The sequence below is a fragment of the Pseudomicrostroma glucosiphilum genome (genome assembly GCF_003144135.1).
Source record: "Pseudomicrostroma glucosiphilum strain MCA 4718 unplaced genomic scaffold BCV69scaffold_1, whole genome shotgun sequence".
In the NCBI taxonomy this organism is placed as follows: domain Eukaryota; kingdom Fungi; phylum Basidiomycota; class Exobasidiomycetes; order Microstromatales; family Microstromataceae; genus Microstroma; species Microstroma glucosiphilum.
Genome location: NW_020289913.1, coordinates 1101224 through 1119310, shown reverse-complemented (window position 1 = coordinate 1119310; position 18087 = coordinate 1101224). Strand labels below are relative to the sequence as shown.

General features: G+C 56.1%; 8 protein-coding genes across 8 annotated transcripts; 5 read left to right on the top strand and 3 right to left on the bottom strand.

Annotated features, from left to right (window-relative positions):
- Positions 1–34: 34 nt before the first annotated feature.
- Positions 35–1287, bottom strand: BCV69DRAFT_296240 (NIPSNAP-domain-containing protein; the record flags this gene model as incomplete). Its single annotated transcript, XM_025493990.1, has 5 exons — positions 35–519; positions 593–687; positions 769–814; positions 901–1000; positions 1120–1287. The coding sequence occupies 5 exons, from the start codon at positions 1285–1287 to the stop codon at positions 35–37; spliced, it is 894 nt and encodes a 297-aa protein (XP_025351094.1).
- A 262-nt stretch (positions 1288–1549) lies between these two features.
- BCV69DRAFT_279835 (GroES-like protein) lies at positions 1550–3149 on the top strand. Its single transcript, XM_025491388.1, has one exon. It carries the CDS (start codon positions 1850–1852, stop codon positions 2945–2947), a length of 1098 nt encoding a protein of 365 aa, XP_025351093.1. The 5' UTR covers positions 1550–1849; the 3' UTR covers positions 2948–3149.
- Positions 3102–5003, bottom strand: BCV69DRAFT_286048 (PLP-dependent transferase; the record flags this gene model as incomplete). Its single annotated transcript, XM_025493511.1, has 3 exons — positions 3102–3686; positions 3770–4886; positions 4990–5003. 3 exons carry the CDS (start codon positions 5001–5003, stop codon positions 3102–3104), a joined length of 1716 nt encoding a protein of 571 aa, XP_025351092.1.
- Positions 5004–5213: 210 nt separating this feature from the next.
- BCV69DRAFT_254709 (phytoene desaturase) lies at positions 5214–7403 on the top strand. Its single transcript, XM_025490563.1, has 4 exons — positions 5214–5439; positions 5514–5574; positions 5675–7181; positions 7259–7403. The coding sequence occupies exons 1-4, from the start codon at positions 5287–5289 to the stop codon at positions 7317–7319; spliced, it is 1782 nt and encodes a 593-aa protein (XP_025351091.1). The 5' UTR covers positions 5214–5286; the 3' UTR covers positions 7320–7403.
- A 22-nt stretch (positions 7404–7425) lies between these two features.
- BCV69DRAFT_13860 (hypothetical protein) lies at positions 7426–8520 on the top strand. Its single transcript, XM_025489270.1, has 4 exons — positions 7426–7547; positions 7725–7780; positions 7942–8081; positions 8265–8520. The coding sequence occupies exons 1-4, from the start codon at positions 7512–7514 to the stop codon at positions 8342–8344; spliced, it is 312 nt and encodes a 103-aa protein (XP_025351090.1). The 5' UTR covers positions 7426–7511; the 3' UTR covers positions 8345–8520.
- A 2270-nt stretch (positions 8521–10790) lies between these two features.
- BCV69DRAFT_309787 (nucleic acid-binding protein) lies at positions 10791–12936 on the top strand. The gene is made up of 5 exons (XM_025494743.1): positions 10791–10874; positions 10964–11125; positions 11218–11862; positions 11929–12219; positions 12298–12936. Exons 1-5 carry the CDS (start codon positions 10809–10811, stop codon positions 12469–12471), a joined length of 1338 nt encoding a protein of 445 aa, XP_025351089.1. The 5' UTR covers positions 10791–10808; the 3' UTR covers positions 12472–12936.
- Positions 12937–13063: 127 nt separating this feature from the next.
- Positions 13064–16393, bottom strand: BCV69DRAFT_279832 (hypothetical protein). Its single transcript, XM_025491387.1, has one exon. The coding sequence runs from the start codon at positions 16037–16039 to the stop codon at positions 13382–13384; it is 2658 nt and encodes an 885-aa protein (XP_025351088.1). The 5' UTR covers positions 16040–16393; the 3' UTR covers positions 13064–13381.
- A 501-nt stretch (positions 16394–16894) lies between these two features.
- BCV69DRAFT_279831 (hypothetical protein) lies at positions 16895–17949 on the top strand. The gene is made up of 2 exons (XM_025491386.1): positions 16895–17340; positions 17423–17949. Exons 1-2 carry the CDS (start codon positions 17105–17107, stop codon positions 17742–17744), a joined length of 558 nt encoding a protein of 185 aa, XP_025351087.1. The 5' UTR covers positions 16895–17104; the 3' UTR covers positions 17745–17949.
- Positions 17950–18087: the final 138 nt, after the last annotated feature.

Here is an 18087-nt window from a genome sequence, read left to right as displayed (position 1 = left end):
TCTCTCGTTTGTTCCTGACTCCCGTCACGTAGCCTCATCGCAGAGGACTGAAGGGCAAAGGCTTCATGATCTGCGCATGCATCTTGTCAATCAGCTTGACCGTCTCACTGACAGTGTGGTTCCACGTCTCCACCTGCCAAGCTGCATCTCGCGTCTCCTTCCTCTTCTCCAGAGATGGGTAGTGCCAAACGTGGAAGACGGTGTGCAGTCCACCAATCTGGGTGAACCAGGCTCCGACGGGTTCGGTGTATCTCCTGCGAGCCTCGAGACCTTTACGCCAGTGCTGCTCCCACTCCAGGAGCTTGCCCGGTTGCAAGTGGTATGTGCGTAGCTCGTAGATGCCGCCGTCATTCTTGGCCTTGGCAGTCGGCCAAAATGCGAACTCTTGACAGATCCAATTGGAACGATGGCGAAGTGTGGGACGGATGGCCGCTGTAAACTCGTTGAGCAACGTAGAGTTTGCAAGAGCGGCATCGCTAGCGTCGTATCCAGCGTATCCATCGTACTCCCAAATATGGTCTGGGGGGGAAGGAGAGCCAGTAAGTGGGAGATCTGGAACCTTTCAATCACCCGCACAGGCCGCCCTTCTCACAGAATGTCTCTAGTTCGCCGACTGTGACCTCCCAACTTCCCTTCAGGCGAGCCTTGTATTGCTCATCGCCGAAGATCTTGGGGTAATACTCGGCACTGGAGAATGTCAAAATGACGGGCTGGTCAGGTTCACTTCCCACAGCCATCCAGACTGGCTATGTGTGCCGCAATGCTCACAGAACCTGCTTGTATTCCTCCACGCGGTCAGCCTTTACGTCATGTCCTGGACATAGTTGGAGAAGGAGAGGAGTACATCAGACTCTGTGCTTCTTTCCTGCTGATGCCAGGAGCAAACATGTGCTAGCTTACTTTGAATCTCGTGAATGTACTTCCCCCTTGCTACTGTGGCAGAATGACTCTGCGTTGTCAGGCCATCCGCTTGTGCTGATTCGGAACCTCGAAGCAGCGACTGCCATTCGGAGGCGATGGTCGGAGCAAATGAAACAAGGGAGCAACAATCGTCGGTGAGCCTTGTGCTCTTCTGACTGCACTTCTAGTAGGGAGTGCCTGCCCTCTGCAAGCACTCACGTTGAATAATCCCTGCTTCTTGTCCTGAGGGGGCTGATTCAGCGCTGGTCTCGAAGGGATAATGAGGGAGCGAGCTGCTGATGGAGTAGCGGCAAAGAGGGGAGCTCCCTTGGCAGCTGGCCTTGTCACCTGTGCGAGAAGCGATCGTGAGGAATTGCGCATCGACATTGCAGTGGTATGGTGATGGAGGCAGGGAAGACGGGTAAAGCAGCCAGACACGGAGAAGGAACGCAGGGATCAGGCAGCTCATGCGGGGCAAGCGGGGTCGGGTTCGCAGGCGGGCGGGCAGCGCGTCATTGCTCTGCTCAGGTCACCACAGCTTTCGGCTCGACGAGGGGTGGACACCTGGAGTCATGGTCGAGCACTAGAAAGCACCCGGAATGACAACTCTGCTTCACGACACACCGCGTAGCATCTACCCCGCATTTTGATCCTCTACTCAGACAGCGAAGGCAGGATGGCTCGAGGGCTGATGACCCTCTCTGGCTGCTGCCTGGCTGATGCCTATTTCGGGTCCACTCACGGGCCAAGTGCTGCAGCTCCACACTCGCGCCACGCTTCTCCACCTCGGCCATTCTTTGCCAAAGGCCGAGCGCGGTGGGCCTTGAGTCCGGCGCTCGGCTTTACGCTTCATTACCTTCGCCGTTTATAGGACCTGATCTTCCTCACCCAGAGTTCCTTCCTTTCTCACCTCAAAGTATCATTCTTACTTCAACTTACCTCAATCATCATGTCGGTCCCCACTCAAATGAAGTCGATGCGCACTCAGGCTGACCATAAGGTCGGCGTAGAGACGGTAGACGTACCCAAGCCTCAAGCCAACGAGGTACTGGTCCGCGTCAAGGCTGTCACCCTCAACCCTACCGACTGGAAGTCCGCCCGGATGTTGGCGGCGCCCGGAAACGGCGTTGGATGTGACGCCTACGGAGAAGTTGTTTCTGTCGGCTCAGACCTTGCTGTGCCGCTCAAGGTTGGTCAGCACGTAGCCTACTTCGAGATGGGCTCCTTCAATTCGCCACGCACCGGTACCTTCAGCGAGTACTCCCTCACTCAGTCTGACAACGCTATCATTGTGCCTGAAGGCTACGACCCATACGAGGCGGCATCGTGGGGTATCGGCGGTCTCACTGCTGTTCAGACTCTCTTCGACAAGCTAGCCATCAAGAATATCGACAACAAGATCAGCTCTCTGCCCAGCGTCTCCGCCGACTCACCTCAGCTGCTAGTCTGGGCCGCCTCAACTTCCGTCGGTCAATTCGCAGTGCAGCTCGGTCGCGTTGCCGGCTACCACGTCATTGCTACTGCCTCGGAGAAGAACTGGGACTACCTGAAGTCCCTCGGAGCTGCAGACCTGTACGACTACAAGGACGACAAGACCCCCGCTGCTATTCACGAAAAGTATCCCAAGCTAGGTCTGGCTCTCGACTGCTTCAGCGAAAAGGGATCTACAGTCGCCGTCGCCAAGTCGCTCGGCGAGGACGCACCAAAGGGTAGCAAGGTCTGCTGCATTTTGCCAGCCGACAAGGCCGCCAAGCAGATCCGACCCGATGTGGAGTTCATCACTTCCCTCGTCTACACCACCCTGGGTAGGGAATTCAAATTTGGCGGCTGGCCCGTCAGCAAGGAGGAACTAGCTGCAGACAAGAAGTTCATCAAGCCATGGGTCGCTGGTCAGGATTCTATTGCGCACAACTTGATGGCCAAGAAGCTCGTCAGGGGTAACAAGATCAAGAAGATGGATGGTGGTATTGATGCCATCGAGAAGGGCATGGACTTCCAGCAAAGTGGGCAGGTGTCAATGGAGAAGCTGGCATATGACATTGCTTGAACGGTAGTTGGAGGTGTTCAGAATAATATGATACGGGAATAAATGATAAATACTGAAGAAATCTACATTTCTACCGAGCAATCTTTTGGTATTGGCGCCTGCTGCTGATGCTTCGGGCCGGACGGGCCGGACTGTGGAAAGTCTCCCTCTTATCTCAGCTTTGATGCTTCTCGGACCACTGCTTCAATGTGACGTCGGCACATTCGCTGAGAACCCTGTGAGCCTGCACGACGTGAGCCTCTTGAGTCCATGGTGAGCCAGTGACAAAGCGGATGCAGAAGCCAACCTGGGGTAGAACCGTCTGAGTCAGGAGCAGCTCCGCCGAGCGAGTCTGAATCTGTTCCCAAAAGAGCTGATTGAGCTGATCCAGCTGCGAGGCTGACAGCTCCCCATTGGCTGCCTGCTTTCTGATGCGGAATACCCTCAAAGCAAAGGCGGGAGGAGCAACGAGCTCAAACTTAGGATCGTTCCTTAATTCTTCCTCGAAGCGATCGGCGAGCTTGATGTCCTTGCGTAGGTGTTCTCTGAAGCCCTTGAGACCGTAGGAGCGCAGAACAAACCAGAGCTTGAGGGAACGGAAGCGTCTGCCGAGGGGCATCTGCAGGTTGCGCATGTCCAGTACCGAGCCTGCGTCGCCATGCCGTGTTCGCAGGAACTCTGGCGTGAGTGTCAGAGCGTTGGAAAGGACGGTACGATCTCGGATCAGAAGTGGAGAGCAATCGAATTGGACGAGGCCCCACTGTAGTCGTGCGGAGTGGACGGAGTGTCAGCCGCGGCAGAAAAGACATCACGTTGCTCTCAGCTCATCGGTTCCTGACGTACCTTGTGATAATTGGTTGAGAAGCTGTCTACCAGCTGCAGAGCCTTCGGGTACAATTTCTCCCGCACCTCGGGCAGTGCCAACGCCACTCCAGCATACGCCGCATCGACATGGAGGAAGAGTGTTGGTCTCGTCTTTGCAACTTCGACAATCTCGTCGAGATTGTCAGTCGCTGCTGACGAAGTCGTCCCAAGACTGCAGACGAGCATAAAGGGGACCCGTCCCGCGGCCTCGTCCTCCCTCAAGGCAGCCTCAAGCGTCGCTCCACGAAGGGCGAAGCCGTCTTCGGCGGTGACTTCGAGTGCTCGGAAGTCGAGACCAAGGATGAGAGCAGCTTTTGCCCCGATCGAGTGGGTTTGCGTAGTACCATACATCACGAGTCGTGACGTAAGCTCACCACGCCACTTGGCGAGGGCACTAGCCGCTTCCAGTGTGGCATTCTCACCAACTACCGCTGCCTGGTGGGACGTCGAGTCTTCGGCGGCGACGGCAGCATCAGGATCGAGCTGTGACTGGTCATCTTGCGGCAGAGACGCAGCGTGAGTGCCGTCCTGAGCAGCTCCATTCGTCGCAGCTTTCATTTCCACCCCATCGGCAGCCGAAGGCGGGGGGTACTTTTCAGCCATCAGACTCAGCGCCTTCTCTCTGGCTCCGATAGCCACGGTGACGGCTACTTCACTGGCACTGCCAAGGATAATTCCACCACCCCTGCCCGAAGGACTCGTAGAGAGAAAGTCCTCGGAGAAGCCCAGCATCCTGGCGGCCCAGTCCAGGGTGATGATCTCTAGCTCTGTGACGGAAGGGGAGCAGGCCCAATTGAAGCCGGGGTTGGAGATCATGGCTGCATGCAGATCGGCCAGGCCACCTTCGAAGGTGGCGTTGCCGGGGTAGTAGGCATAGAAGCTGGGTGACTGCCAGTGCGTGATTCCTGGCATGATCTTGCTTTGATAGTCCGAAGAAATCAGGTCCCATGGCTCGCCATCCTCGGGGGCATGATCTGGTATCAGCTTCGACAGGAAACCTGGCTGCACTTGAGAGGCTACAGGCAGCTCATTCCGCTGTAGTTTCGCATAGTAGTCGCAAATGCTATCTACAGCAGCGTAGCCAGCCTTGCGAAAGCTGGTCAGTAGTCCGGCGGGAAGGAGAGGATAGTAGATGACACGTCAGGTGCTTTGTCCTGCACGTCAAGACAGCTGGTCTCCGTCTCATGTGCTGTCCTTACCCTTCGATGTCCATTGATACCGGTGTGATCTAGGTATGCTCTCGATAGAAGAGATACCCTGTGGCTATCGGCTTAGCGCGGCTATATCCCGGGGTCCTGATCTGCGAAGGTTGCTGCTGAGGTTGCCTGGGTCAGATTGACACTTTCGGCCCGACTCACATCTCTTTCCGCCGGAAGACCCGTGCAGGCGATCAGGCGGTCGGACCATGCGCCGCATGTTTGGACCCTTACGAAACCGCCACACCTTTCGTCAATAGGTTCGAGCAGCCTCATCTGCCAACACCATCTGCTCTCAACATGGCCTCTCAAGATACTGCCTCTCTGGCCACCTCCTCGTCCAAAGGTGCAGCAGGACAGAAGCATGTCGTCATCATCGGTGCTGGAGCCGGTGGAACTTGCCTGGCCGCTCGGTTGGGGAAGCTAGGTCACCGGGTGACTGTGGTAGAGAGGGTGGGTAGCAGGTACGAGAAAGCGCGTGGAGTGTAACCCCGTGACTTACAGACTTACGACATCTGTGTTCACAGAACACATTTGGAGGTGGGCGCTGCTCGCTTGTGACCCAGGGTGGCCATCGGTGGGATCAAGGTGAGATAGCGTGTGGGGAGACCTTGTCAGCACATCGCTTGTTTCGGATCATTGACCTTCCCGCCGCTGCGGTCTCTCTCTATCTCCTTTCTTTGCAAAGGTCCTTCGCTCTATCTCATGCCCGAAATCTTTGCTGCCGCTTTCGAGTTCCTGGATGAGAAAGTGGAAGATCATCTAACGCTCCACCGGTGCGATCCTGCCTACCGGATCCATTTTTCCGACGGCCGCTCCCTTGCGCTCTCATCAAATCTCACACAGATGGGCGAGATGCTCGAAAAGTTCGAGCGTCCGTTTGGTAACGAAGATCCGCTTGGCAGCTTCCTTGCCTTCCTCAAGGAAGCAGGCGAGAATTACGAAGAGTCGATCAAGCACGTCTTGACCAAGGACTGGAGCGCCTGGTGGAGCTTCTTCCGGCCCGAGCTCTACCCGATGCTATGGAAGACAGGAGCTCTGAGAATATATGATACCCTCTATCATCGGGCAAGTACTTACTTCAAGTCGGACCCTGTGCGGAGAGCTATGACCTTCAGCGCAATGTACATGGGCATGTCTCCCTTCGATGCTCCCGCCACCTACTCCCTACTCCAATATGCGGAGTACGCCAAAGGCATCTGGTACCCTATCGGAGGGTTTTACAAAGTCGTCGAGGCCTTCGAGACGATTGCAAAAAAGAAGTATGCAGTGGACTTCAAGTATGGCCAAGACGTGAAACGGATCGTGACCCAGGGAAGTCGTACAACCGGCATAGAGCTGGCGAGTGGAGAACAGATCAAGGCCGATGTGGTGGTGAGCAATGCCGATCTAGTCTGGACCTACAACAACCTCCTTCCCCCTTCCTCGTATGCTGGTACGCTCGCCAAGAAGGATCAGACATGTTCTTCGATTTCATTCTATTGGGGCATGTCCGAGGTTATTCCCGAGCTGGGAGGGCATAACATCTTCCTCGCGGACGCCTATCGCGAGTCCTTTGATGACATCTTCATCCGCGGCGACCTCCCTCAAGAGCCTTCATTCTATGTGAACGTCCCTTCCAGACTTGACCCGACAGCTGCTCCGTCCGGCAAGGACACTGTTGTCATCCTCGTCCCCTGTGGACCCCTGCCTCAGAAGGGAAAGGCAGGCCAGGAGAGGGGCCCTGAGACGCGAGAGGAGTTCGAGCAAGTCACACAGCGCGCTCGTCGGCAAGTCATCGAGACGCTTCAAAAGCGTTTGAAGCGGCCCGACTTCGGCAGTCTCATCGAACGTGAAGTGATCAATGACCCCTTTGACTGGAAAGAGAAGTTTGGCCTGTGGAGGGGTAGCATCCTCGGTCTCTCTCACACTATCCCACAGGTGTTGTGGTTCCGGCCCTCACCTCAGCACGCCAAATACTCAAATCTCTTCTTCGTTGGCGCTTCCACCCAGCCTGGGACTGGAGTACCAGTGGTCATCGCGGGATCAGGGGTCGTAGCTGAGAAGGTGGACAGGTACCTGAGGGGGCAGAGCGAAGGGTGGCTAAGCTGGGAAGCTCTCAGAGGCAGCATGGGGCTAGCGGTGGTAGTCCTTCTGGTCTTGATTGTTATCGGAATTCTTTCCGGAGGTGTGGCCATCGCGGCTGTAGTTGCCGGGTGAGTAGACTACCCACTGCGCCGCTTGCCGTGCGGGTCTCGCTGCTGACCACGCCCTCTCCTTCCTCCCTTCCCAGAGTCGCGCACTACTTTGGCTGGGTGGATGTACCCAACACAGTCTATGAGAAGCTGAAGTGAGAAGGGCTAACTCAACGTGTGGCTTACAAGCTGTTGCTATATACACTGTATTGATGATAGACTCAACCTGACTGTACTTTTGGCCGCTTCCGCCTGATCTGAGAGCCGGCCGCCCAGTCCGCTTTCCGCTCCACGTCTCCTCCCGTCCCAACTCGTTTGACCCATTCGTCTGACTGATCTCCTGTGGAAAGGATGAGTGGTGCTGAAGATCAGCAGCTGTCTGAGACGGTGAGTAGAGATAACAAAGAGTGTCTCTGAATGCTCTGCGTAAGGGATGTGTTGTAGGTGGAAAAGGCTACTGAGGCCGGTCTGTACCGAGCCATCACATCCTCCCGTAGGCAACCGTTCCTGCCTGATCAGCGTCGCTGACTCCTTTGCTGCTACACATCTCTTGGGAACGTACAGGACGAGTTGTATCAAGCTCTTCATCACCGCCTTGTAACCACTGGGGAATGGCACCGGTGAGTAAGACCGCGTGCTGACGGAGCCTGTTCAGCGTATGTGGGACTCAGATTGTTCGCTTACGACTGTCATTTACATCCGTTCTCACACATGTTGTCTTTTTTGTCTCTTCGTCACGGTCAACTCTCTGCCGACACCCACCTACTCCGTGCTTTGCTAGTCTCTCGATCCTTCTTGAGCAACAATTGCTGGACTCCAACTGGGCTGTGGATCTTTCGAATCACGCTGAAGCCAAGGCGAGAAAGATGCCGGAGCTGGACTTGGATGAGCTGGTCAAGAGCGTTCTGGATGAGGGCCAACGTGAGTAGTCTCCCCTTGAGTGGCAATGCATGAAGTCGAGGGCAAAGATTGGAGAGGTGCGATCGATGGAGAAAGCGTGAGCACGAGTCTGAATGTCTTCTTCGCCCTTATCTTCCTCCCCTTCACTGATTGATCGACGTTTGCGTATCTGGTATGTCACCTCGTACCATTGCTGAACTGCAGAATCAGTGCCATCTACGGTCAAGCGGAAGCTCATGGAGCAGATCAAAGACTTTCTGGATCGCAACGTAGAGGATGCCTGAGGCTGCCCAGACGCAGCTGGCGAGCGCTGCCCCTTCCCTTGCCTTTTCCCAGTCCTCGAGGCTTGTTATGACTCAGTGGTTGGTCCATCTGTAATCTATAGTATCTACTGTTATTTGTCTATGTCGGCCTCGCTTATCAGAGGACTCCATCTCCCCGCCTCGACCATGGTCACATTCCTGGTAGACTGTCGAGGCCTCCGGCGGCGGGCGGCTTCACGCGGGTGTCGGAGCTGTTGGCGCGGGCGGCATCGAAGTTGAATCTGTTGATCTTCCAGGGCGTCATCACTACCACCCAATTCACTCCAGCCTCATCATCCTCACCCATCCTCGTCCATAGCAGACTGCAAGATCATGCTCAGGACTGCCATTACCAATGCCCCCCGATCAAGTGGTGGCCTCTTGCGCCCCACTCGGTCGCTCGGGTCCCTCCGTGCCACGGCAGCAGCCCAACCACAGCAGCAGCCGATAGTCCCGCCCGTTCCTTCCCGCAACCTCGTGTCTTCCGTGCTCCTTTCCCGAGACGCCTACGATCGCCAGAACGTGAATCAGCTGAAGAGCGAACTGAAGACTAGAGGCCTCACCACTAGTGGTCGAAGGGCTGATCTCGTCATTCGTTTACTCAATGATGACGCACAGCGCAGCGGCTCTGGCCTCGTTCTGGACAACATCGCCGCCCAGGAGCCGAGATTGCGAAGGGGCAAGGCTTCTCTGGCTTCTCTGAGGGGCAAGGACGGCGGCAAGAATGGTACCCAGGCCTCATCGGCTACCCCTACCAACAAACTTGCCAATGACCCTTCCTCGACCTCATCTTCGGCTTCTAAGTCTTCAGCCCCGGCCGCCCCTACAAGCGCTACGCCGATGACGGAGGCTTCTCCCCCCACTTCCGCGGGCGCTCCCATCGTAGGCGAAGGCGCCACTATCTCTCCTCCCCCTGGTATCAAGCCTGGAGATACTGTGTCTCCATCGCTTCAAGTTATCGATGGAAAGGTTCAGGCGCCAGAGAAGCTGCCCTCCGCCAGTGGTCCGCCTGGTGTGCCCCCTCAGAAGGAGCCTGACCACCCAGAGACATTCAAGGTCAACATTCCGTATGAAGAGCTAGCAGAGCTGCCAGGACCTGATATCGTAAGTTGGCCATAGAATATTCTGAGGAGTCTGACCAGCTACTGATACTGAATTTGTACTTTGCCTCAATCACAGCCAATCGTAACGATGTACACCAACCGTGCCACGGAGTCAAACAGGGATAACGACCAGCCCGCACCCATCGTCAGTCCTAAGCTAGTGAGGGCAAGCGATGACGCAGAGATCTCTCACGCCCTCGAGATCGATCAGTCGAGCGAGATCGGCTCATCGGGAGCTTCCGGCTCGACATCGTCAGCTGCTCAATCGGCCAAGGAAGAGGTGAAGGGCGAGGCGGGCGATCTGCTAAAGAAGCTCGACGGACTCAAGGAGAGTGCAGCAGAAGTGACCAGCTCAGTTGTGCAGGACATCAAGAGCACCGTTGCCTCTACCGGAGTAGACTTATCCAAGGCGCAAGAGACAATCGCCAAGGCTGTGTCTTCTGACGGCAAAGCTGAGAAGAGGGAGGATGGCAAGAGGGCTCTGAACAGCGACGAGAAGCGGGGTCTGTACCTCCTTGGCGGTCTGGTCTTTGGTGGCTTCCTGGCTGGAGGTCTAGGAAAGCCTAAGAAGGAGAAGAAGGAGAAGAAGCACTAAGGGGGGCGAGACTGTAGCGGTTCAAAGGTGACGAGACGAAGGGTGATCAATGCTGCATTTGGGACCAAGCCGAGAACTGGCTCTGGAGAATGCAATGTTTAATGAATCTTGACTATGTGACACATCATACGCTGCCTACTGTCCGCCCGAGTATGGCCTTTGTGAGACCGATTGTCTTTGCCCCCATCCCTCCGCTCCACAAAGCCACAATGCCCGCGTCCCTCGACAGATGACTGTGATGATGATGATATAGAAGGGCCAGGTGACTGGAAGAGCTACCGAAACAATAAGCAACTCCAGTCTAAAAAGCCCTCACTGTGATTTCCTCTCGTGCAGATATTCTTTGTTGAGATGCAAAAAGGACCCAGTATACCACTTCCCCTCCCTATAGCAGCCGAGCCCTCCTTTTCAGGAGTAAAAAAGACTTGACCAGGAGGAAAAGAGTGTACTGGATCCCTCAGTCCGTCGAGGAAGTTGAGGACTGACACTCATGAGGTAGAAGCACTTTCTTTTGTTAAACAATGGAGAGAAGAAGAGGAAAGAGAGGCGTGAGCCTCGCCTTTGGCCGAGGCGTTTTGAGCAGGGCGGAGGCTGCGCGGTGACCTGCCCCCGCTTGGACTGCCGCCTGCCGAGGGCCTGGCAGGAAGACGAAGATCCAAAGGAAAGTGCAAGTCAAAAGTCGAGGTGATTGCGAGACGCTCCAACACCTGCCTCTACCCTGAGCCATACCCTTCCCCTATCGTCTACTATGGCTGCTACACGATCTCGTCAGCTGCTGCTGGACGTCTACTCCACCTTTCTCCAGGCAGACAAGGTGAGTAGACAGTGCAGCATCATGGCCTCCTCTGGATAAAAGTCTGATCTTGAGCTCCACCCTGGTTCACTGCCGGCGATTCTCCACAGTCCGCCTCATTGAACACTTCGACCGCCTTGCCTGCTCTGGCGAGCCAGATTGCTGAAGCTACTGGCAAGGCCAAGGAGCTCTTTGGACCCGATGACTCGAGCAAGAAGGATGTCGAGAGCTGGTTGAGCAAGATTGACGCTGGTCAGGAGGGCGATGTGCAGGTGAGTGTAATGGGCACGAGCTGCTAAGGTTACGGCCACCACAATCCTCGAAGATGTGTCTGACGCCTTGCAGATTGGCTGACGTCCTATAGCTCCCTCCTCCTCCTCGACCACGCCTACCTGCCCTTTACCAGTCCCTCGAGAAGCAGCTCGAGTCAAAGACATACCTTGCAGGAACAACGCCCACGGCAGCCGACATTGCCCTCCTCGGCGCCCTCTACCCCACCGTCTCCGCGGCCGGTCCTTCTGAGCAGTATGCCCACCCTTCCGTCTCCCGCTACATCTCCCACCTCTCTCACCTCTACTCCACTTCCGAGGTGAAACCTTGGGAGCCGGCCTACGAAGGTATGCCCGCCCTGCAGAGGAAGGACCCAGCTCAGGAGAAGAAGGAGAAGTCAAAGGCCAAGGCTGACGCGGCTAATGGAGCTAGCAAGGAAGCCAAGAAGGCCGGCAAGCCAGAGGTCAGCGCCGTAGCTGGCGCAGCTGCCGCTGCTGGAGCCACCAACAACAAGGGCGAGCAGCAACAGCAGAAGAAGGAGAAGAAGGAAAAGAAGGAAAAGGCTGCAGCTGCTGAGGGTCAGGAGGGAAAGAAGAAGGAGAAGCCTGCAAAGGGAGGAGGTGGTGGGGGAGCTGCAGCTGAGCCATCTGTTCCTAGCCCGGCCATGATTGATCTCAGGGTAGGCAAGATCGTCGACATTCAGAAGCACCCCGACGCTGACTCGTTGTATCTCGAGAAGGTGAGTCCGGAAGAGACGGTCAAAGCAGAGGGGACAAAAAGCTCATCAACCACGCTACATTCCCAGGTCGATTTCGGAGAGGCAGACGGACCACGAACCGTCCTTTCGGGGCTGGTGAACTTTGTGCCAATCGAGCAGATGAAGGACCGATGGGTGGTGGGCATCTGCAATCTCAAGCCTCAAGCAATGAGGGGCATCAAGTCTCACGCCATGCTCCTCTGTGCGACTGCTAAGGAGGGCAAAGATGGAGGCGTAGAGCCGGTCTACCCACCGGAAGGAAGCGCTGTTGGAGACCGGATCGAGGTGGAAGGGTACGAGGGCCAGGAGCCCTTGGAGCAGCTGAACCCGAAGAAGAAGGTGAGTTGCAAAGCATACACGAGCTGAAAGGGGGCCATGACCTGACGTGACCCTCCTCTTGTCCTCCATGCCCTGCAGATCTTCGAGGCGATCCAGCCAAATTACACCACAACGGATGCAAAGGAGGCTGCTTGGGTTGGGCCCTTGGTGGGAGCAACAGGGGAAGGAGCAGACCAGTCGAAACCAAGACTGCTCAGGACGGCAAAGGGAGTCTGCTATGCGGCCAACTTTGCTGGAGCTACCTTGTCATAGAGGTCCCAGGCAATGCACTACCACACTTCAGATCGAGCTCTTTAGACTTTGCGATTGACTTGAATGCGTGTGTGGTGCTCCTCTTGCTCCTTCGTTCTCCACTTGCCCTGCCCCTCGCTCCCCCACCATCTTGATTTGTCTCTGTCTCTTTCCTCCTCATCGTCCCATTTGGTCGCTTGCATCGGCATGTATGGTCCACTTGGTCATCCTCGCATCATGGGTCTCTTCTCCAACTTGGAGTGAAACCTCCCGACAATGGTTTTAGTGGCCTATCAATCCCCCTCCCAAAAAGAAGGAGGACCTTTTCAGTCTTCCCCTCAATCCTCCCTAATTCCAACGTCCCTCCCCCAAGGAAGCACGAGAGGAAGAAGAAACGTTGTCCCTTTTTTCATGGGAAGCAGAAAAATGCAACATGATCCCACGCCCTAGGCCCGACTGTCGGGAGGAACAGAGGTCCCGTCGACCTTTTCTTCCCCTGCGCGAAGCAGGAGAGAAAAGGGAGGAACCAGCTATTCTTCCTGGCAGCTGGGTTGGGAGTGGGCAGAGGTTGCGGGAGGAGAGGGGTATGGTTGTAGAAAGGAAAAAAGGGGAAAGAGGAGCTCACGTTGCTTGCAGCCTTTTTGGGCGGCGGCCTTCCGTCGGTCACAGACCGGACTGGCGGAGAGGGGGGGTTGCGCGGTGCGCTTGAGGGACAGAGAGAGACTAGGCGGATCGTCTTTCGATGGATAGTTACAATGGAGAGTCAGACCTTTTGACATACGATGGCGATCGAGCTGCTTCAGAGACAGAGAAGGTTGACTGTCATGTCCGTGAGGTGAAGATAGATACAAATTGGACCATGATGCGCTATATGCAGGGATTTTTCTCACCCGACTCCTCCTCATCACCTTACATCTTTTTGCTACCCTGATCACATCACCACACACTTTCCCTCACTACGTATGCCCAACTCGCTCAGTTCCTCCTTTTTCCTATCACTCTCATTCTCCTGCTCCTTTTCATTCACCTCATGCGGGAACCACATGCGAAGCATATTCACAGTCGCCTCGTCCATGTTGCGTCCGTCGGCCGACATGACAACGTCGGGAGCGCGACAGAGGGGGCAGTGTTTCTTTCCTGCCTTTTGAAGCTTGACTAGACAGCGGATGCAGAAGAGGTGGGAGCAGTCGAGGCGGATCGGGCGCCAGGCTAGACCGGTGCAGATGGCGCAGGAGTAGTCGTCTACGCTTGGCAGGATGGGTAGGAGAGTCGTGGTCAGGAGGGAGAGGAGGATGTGTGGGAGTGACTCGGAAAGCAGGCCAGTCGTAGATGACGGCAGCAACGCTGCTAGCGAAGGATGTGTACCGTAGGCTGGCGCAACAAGGGTGCCTGTCGACTCGGCCGGGAGGCCAGCACCACCCATCATTGCTGCCGCACCTCCCATGGCAGTTGTAAAGGCACGGGCTGCTTCCTGCTGTCGCACAAAGTCGCGCAGACCAGAGCTAGCAGTGAGAGCAGTACGCTTGTCGTGCTTCTTGAGAATCTTCCTCGCCGCCTCTACATTGACTCGCTGGAATTTCTTGACGTCCAGCAGCGCCAGGTTCAGCCGCAAGAAGTCTTCCACGGCAGACGCTGACTTTGAAGACTTCATCGATACCGTCAGGGCTTGTTGCATTGCCTCTTTAGACCTCGAGAGTTTGATCTTGCTGCCTCCGGGCGACGACGGCATGGCACTTTCAGCCAGCCAGCCTCGCTTGGCCAATTCTTGTGCGAATCGCTGCAGCCTTGCCTCTGACTCGTCAACGCTCAGCTCTCCACGATCCTTTTCTCGCTGCGATTCAAAGATCTGCATGTCCACCCAGAGCTGGAAGATTTCCCTCCACACGTAGAGATCATTCTTGGTTGCGTAAGGACTGGCGGCTCGAGCAACCGATGCACAAAGATCCTCCGTCGAGGTCACAAATGTGTCTTTCTGACTCTTTTGCAGCTCTGACAGCTTCGTCAGAGAGGCAGTCAATGTATCCAGGAATTCTGTATCGGCCGTGAGTGGGATGATGATCTCCCTGGTCCGCTTCATCCGAGGTTGCTGAGGCGCGCTGTCAGCGGAAGTGTCTTCATTGGCAACTGCTATAGGAGGAATGACCGCCGGCTGGTCTGTCGATGGACGACGCGAGCCAGGGAGAGAGGGCGGTAGCTCGGTGATACGGCCATCATCGTCGTCTCCTTCGTCGCTTGATCCGGCGGAATCCTCGCTCTCGTCGTCTGAATTGACTGGAGACTCGATGATCAGTTTGATGCGAGGGGTTGGATGCTCCGGTGTCCCTGCCAGCTCATACTCGGCCCTAGCCCGACGGCCGTCCTTTCCTTGGACCCACCTGCCTTGCTTGGAGCCTGGGACAGGCGATGAACCGTTCCCATTCTGTGCAGCAGTCCGTTGGACGTTGCCTGCTGCCTTCTGGGTTGCATCCCAGCCCAGCCCTTGCCTCTCCCTCCATGCATGGCCACCCCAATCGTGTCGCTCATCATCAGCTTCAGTCTCAAGAGCCTCTTCTGCGCCCGTCGCGCTCCCTTGTCTTTTGCCGGCGGAAGAAGGTCGACCAGGTGCGCTGTGACTGTTGCGACGTAGCTGTTCAAGATCCTTCTTGCCTAGCCGCCAGCTTGAGCTCGGCGAGGTGGAGGCTAGGTTGGCTTCGCCATCGTTAAGGTCGGCTGATGAATCTCTCTCGAATGTTGTATCCGCCTGTCTGGGTATGCCCAACATAGCCATAGGACTTGCACGGAACAGATGAGTACGGTCCTCATCGCTTACACCTAAATGCCTAGCCTTTTGCTGTGAAGGTCCGGCTGCACTCTCCTCCGATCCCTCTCTTGACCCAAGCTCTGCATTGAGTCCAACGGGGGATGGAGACCGCTTCGAGCGCTTCTTGCCCCTAGTGGATGCGTGAGGGTCCGACGGAGGAGCATGCAGGTGATGATGAGGATGAGAGATGGAAGAAAGCCATTCTCCAGCAGGCGAAGGTCGAACTGCCTGTTCTGTTGGGAGGAGAGCAGCTGGGGGCATGGCTTCGGCCGGGGTGAAGGGCGGAACATTCATTGCCTGCTCGACGCTCCTCCTTCTGGCTTCCTCCTCCTCCATCAGCGGACTGAGGGGGTCCACGAAGCCCGAAGGAGCTGGTCTTCCTGTGGAGAGCCGAGCGAGGCCGGCCACAAGGCTACTGCTGAGATCGTCTTGGCCCTCGGAATCAGATGTGTCATGGCTAGCATGGCTGCCCTCACTGCTTGCGCTACGATGCCTGTACCCAGGCCCAGTCTCGGATGCATTTGATCCAGAAGACGTTGGCCTCTTGCGCGACGATGTGCTCTTAGAGGTGGACTGAGCTGAAGCAGTACTATCGACGCTGGCCTGCGCCTGCTCCGGCGGCTCCAGCAAGTCTCGCAAGACGTCTGCGCTGAGCCCGAGTGACTCCAACTCAGCAACGACTCCATTGATGAGCTTTTTGAGCTCCTTGTACTCGAGACCCTTTTCCCTCCATTCCTTTGGAAAGGAGGGATCCGTCATGGTCTGAAGATACGTCTTGGAGAACTTCATGGTGGCGAGATTGGCAGGGTGGTGATGCTGTCTGTCAGATCACTAGCGAGCTGCTATGGTAAAATATAATCGGAGGCATCCGCAACCGGGTCCTGGGAGGATACAGTTCACAGAGAGACGCTCGGCCAGGCGATGTGAATCCTGAGCAGAGGTGAGCCTTGATCGTGTGAAGCGGGAGCAGCAGCGGAAGTAGCCAGAAGCCACAGTCGTGTGCCGAGATGCCGATGGGCAGATAGAGTCTGAGCTCACTAGGCTGGTAGTAGCTCTCGTGTATGGCGGAGATGGGTGAGAGAAAGCCCCGGTGCGAGAAGAGGACAGCTAAGATGGTAGCAAGGGGCTGGTATGACCAGGCAGCAAGGCAGACGTGGTTGAGCGAGCAAAGGTCTGGGGCTGAGGCATCAGCGGAAAGCGCCACGCCAGACGCAGAACGTTCGCTCACCTCGCGTGTCTGAATAGGCCCGGGACCGCTCACCACTTCGACAAGGCGCAGGCTTAGGCCAATGAGGACATGCAGCTAGACAGAGGGCCACTATTCTTTTCGACATGGCATGTTCATATCTGCAATGACAATGCGGTTGACATTGATGTCTTTGCCGCAGATGATGTTCAGGGCAAGGGAGGGCAAGCGGAGGCACGGGCAGACGCGAAGCCGATGTTGCCGCGCCGCGCCTGCGACAATCTAATCTCCACCCGCTCACCCCCGCGGCCAGCTCTAATTCCCCTGACCACCTCGATACTTCACAGCATCATCGCACCTCTCTGCTCACAGCTCACGATGATGGCAAAGCCGGCCAAAAAGATTGTAGGGCTAAGGCACAGCTTCCTCCTCCTCCTGCTGGTCGCACTTGCTTTGTCGACCAGTCTTCTCGCACCCTGTGCAGAGGCAAAGGAAGCGAGCCAGGATGAACCCTCGTACGACCCGAACAATGAAGGAATGATCGAGAAAGGTACCAGAGTCAGTAAGAGACCTCAGCGCTATTTCGTACTCCTGTATGAGTATACAATCGGGGTACTGAATCTCTCACGCTTGCTTCAAATCCTTTTCAGTACATTCAAAGACGCTTTATGTCGCGGACAGACGAAGAAATTACCGAGGGTCGCTTTTCTGCCGCCGCTGCTCTACACCCCATTTTTCATCACTCCATTACTATGCTCAAAGACATAGACAGTCCTGAGACACTTGAAGCCATCCTGCAAATGCCACCCCCACCTCCCAGAAGGGAAGGTGCTGATCGGGGTTTCCCCTGGTCGGTCAGCAGAGGCAAGGAGGGCGAGGAGCGCAAGGTGTGGGTCGTACTAGCGTGAGTACTGTTGCGGGGACCACAAAGCTTCGAAAGCCTAACAGCAACTGATGCTATCCGGCTCGACCCTCTGTCCGACCAGAACCGCTCCCGAAGCAGACGCATCGTCACGCATAATGGATACCCTCTACAACAAGACCGTCGGCTTCATCAAAGACGGACCGGACAGCGATGGAACTTTGCTTTCGAGCTTCCTCTCGACCGTCCAAGACACCTTTGCAGGCACAAGCCAGTACGCCACGGCCAGAGAAGACGATGAAGGACGGGATGAGGCTTCGAGCTCAGAGAAGCGTAGGCAAGAGAGAGCACAGGCCTCGCAACTCCACGCCAAAGACTACAACTTTGCCGTAGCGGACTTCACTCACGAGGCCGACTTGATGTGGCACTGGTGGATCTGGAAGTGAGTTAAGGCCACAGATATCAGTTGTGCGAGCTGCTGTCCCGAACTCACGCCTGACGACGCCTCTGCACCGACGATCTTTCATCATCCACAGAGTGCCTGTCATCCTCTTCATCACGCCCTCAACTTCTCCCGATCGGAGCTACGACATTCGCACCTGGAAGGTAGCGTTCACCAGTGGTCTCGACTCGGAGAAGATGCTTCACTACATCGGGTCAGATCTGTGGCTCAAACTGCTGCCCATCTGGGAGAGCTCTATGGCTCCGGGTGGCAGTCAGGCCCACCTGCCCCTACTAGTTGCCAGACCAGCTAACATGGTGTACGACAAGTTCTCCAAGTTGCCAAGC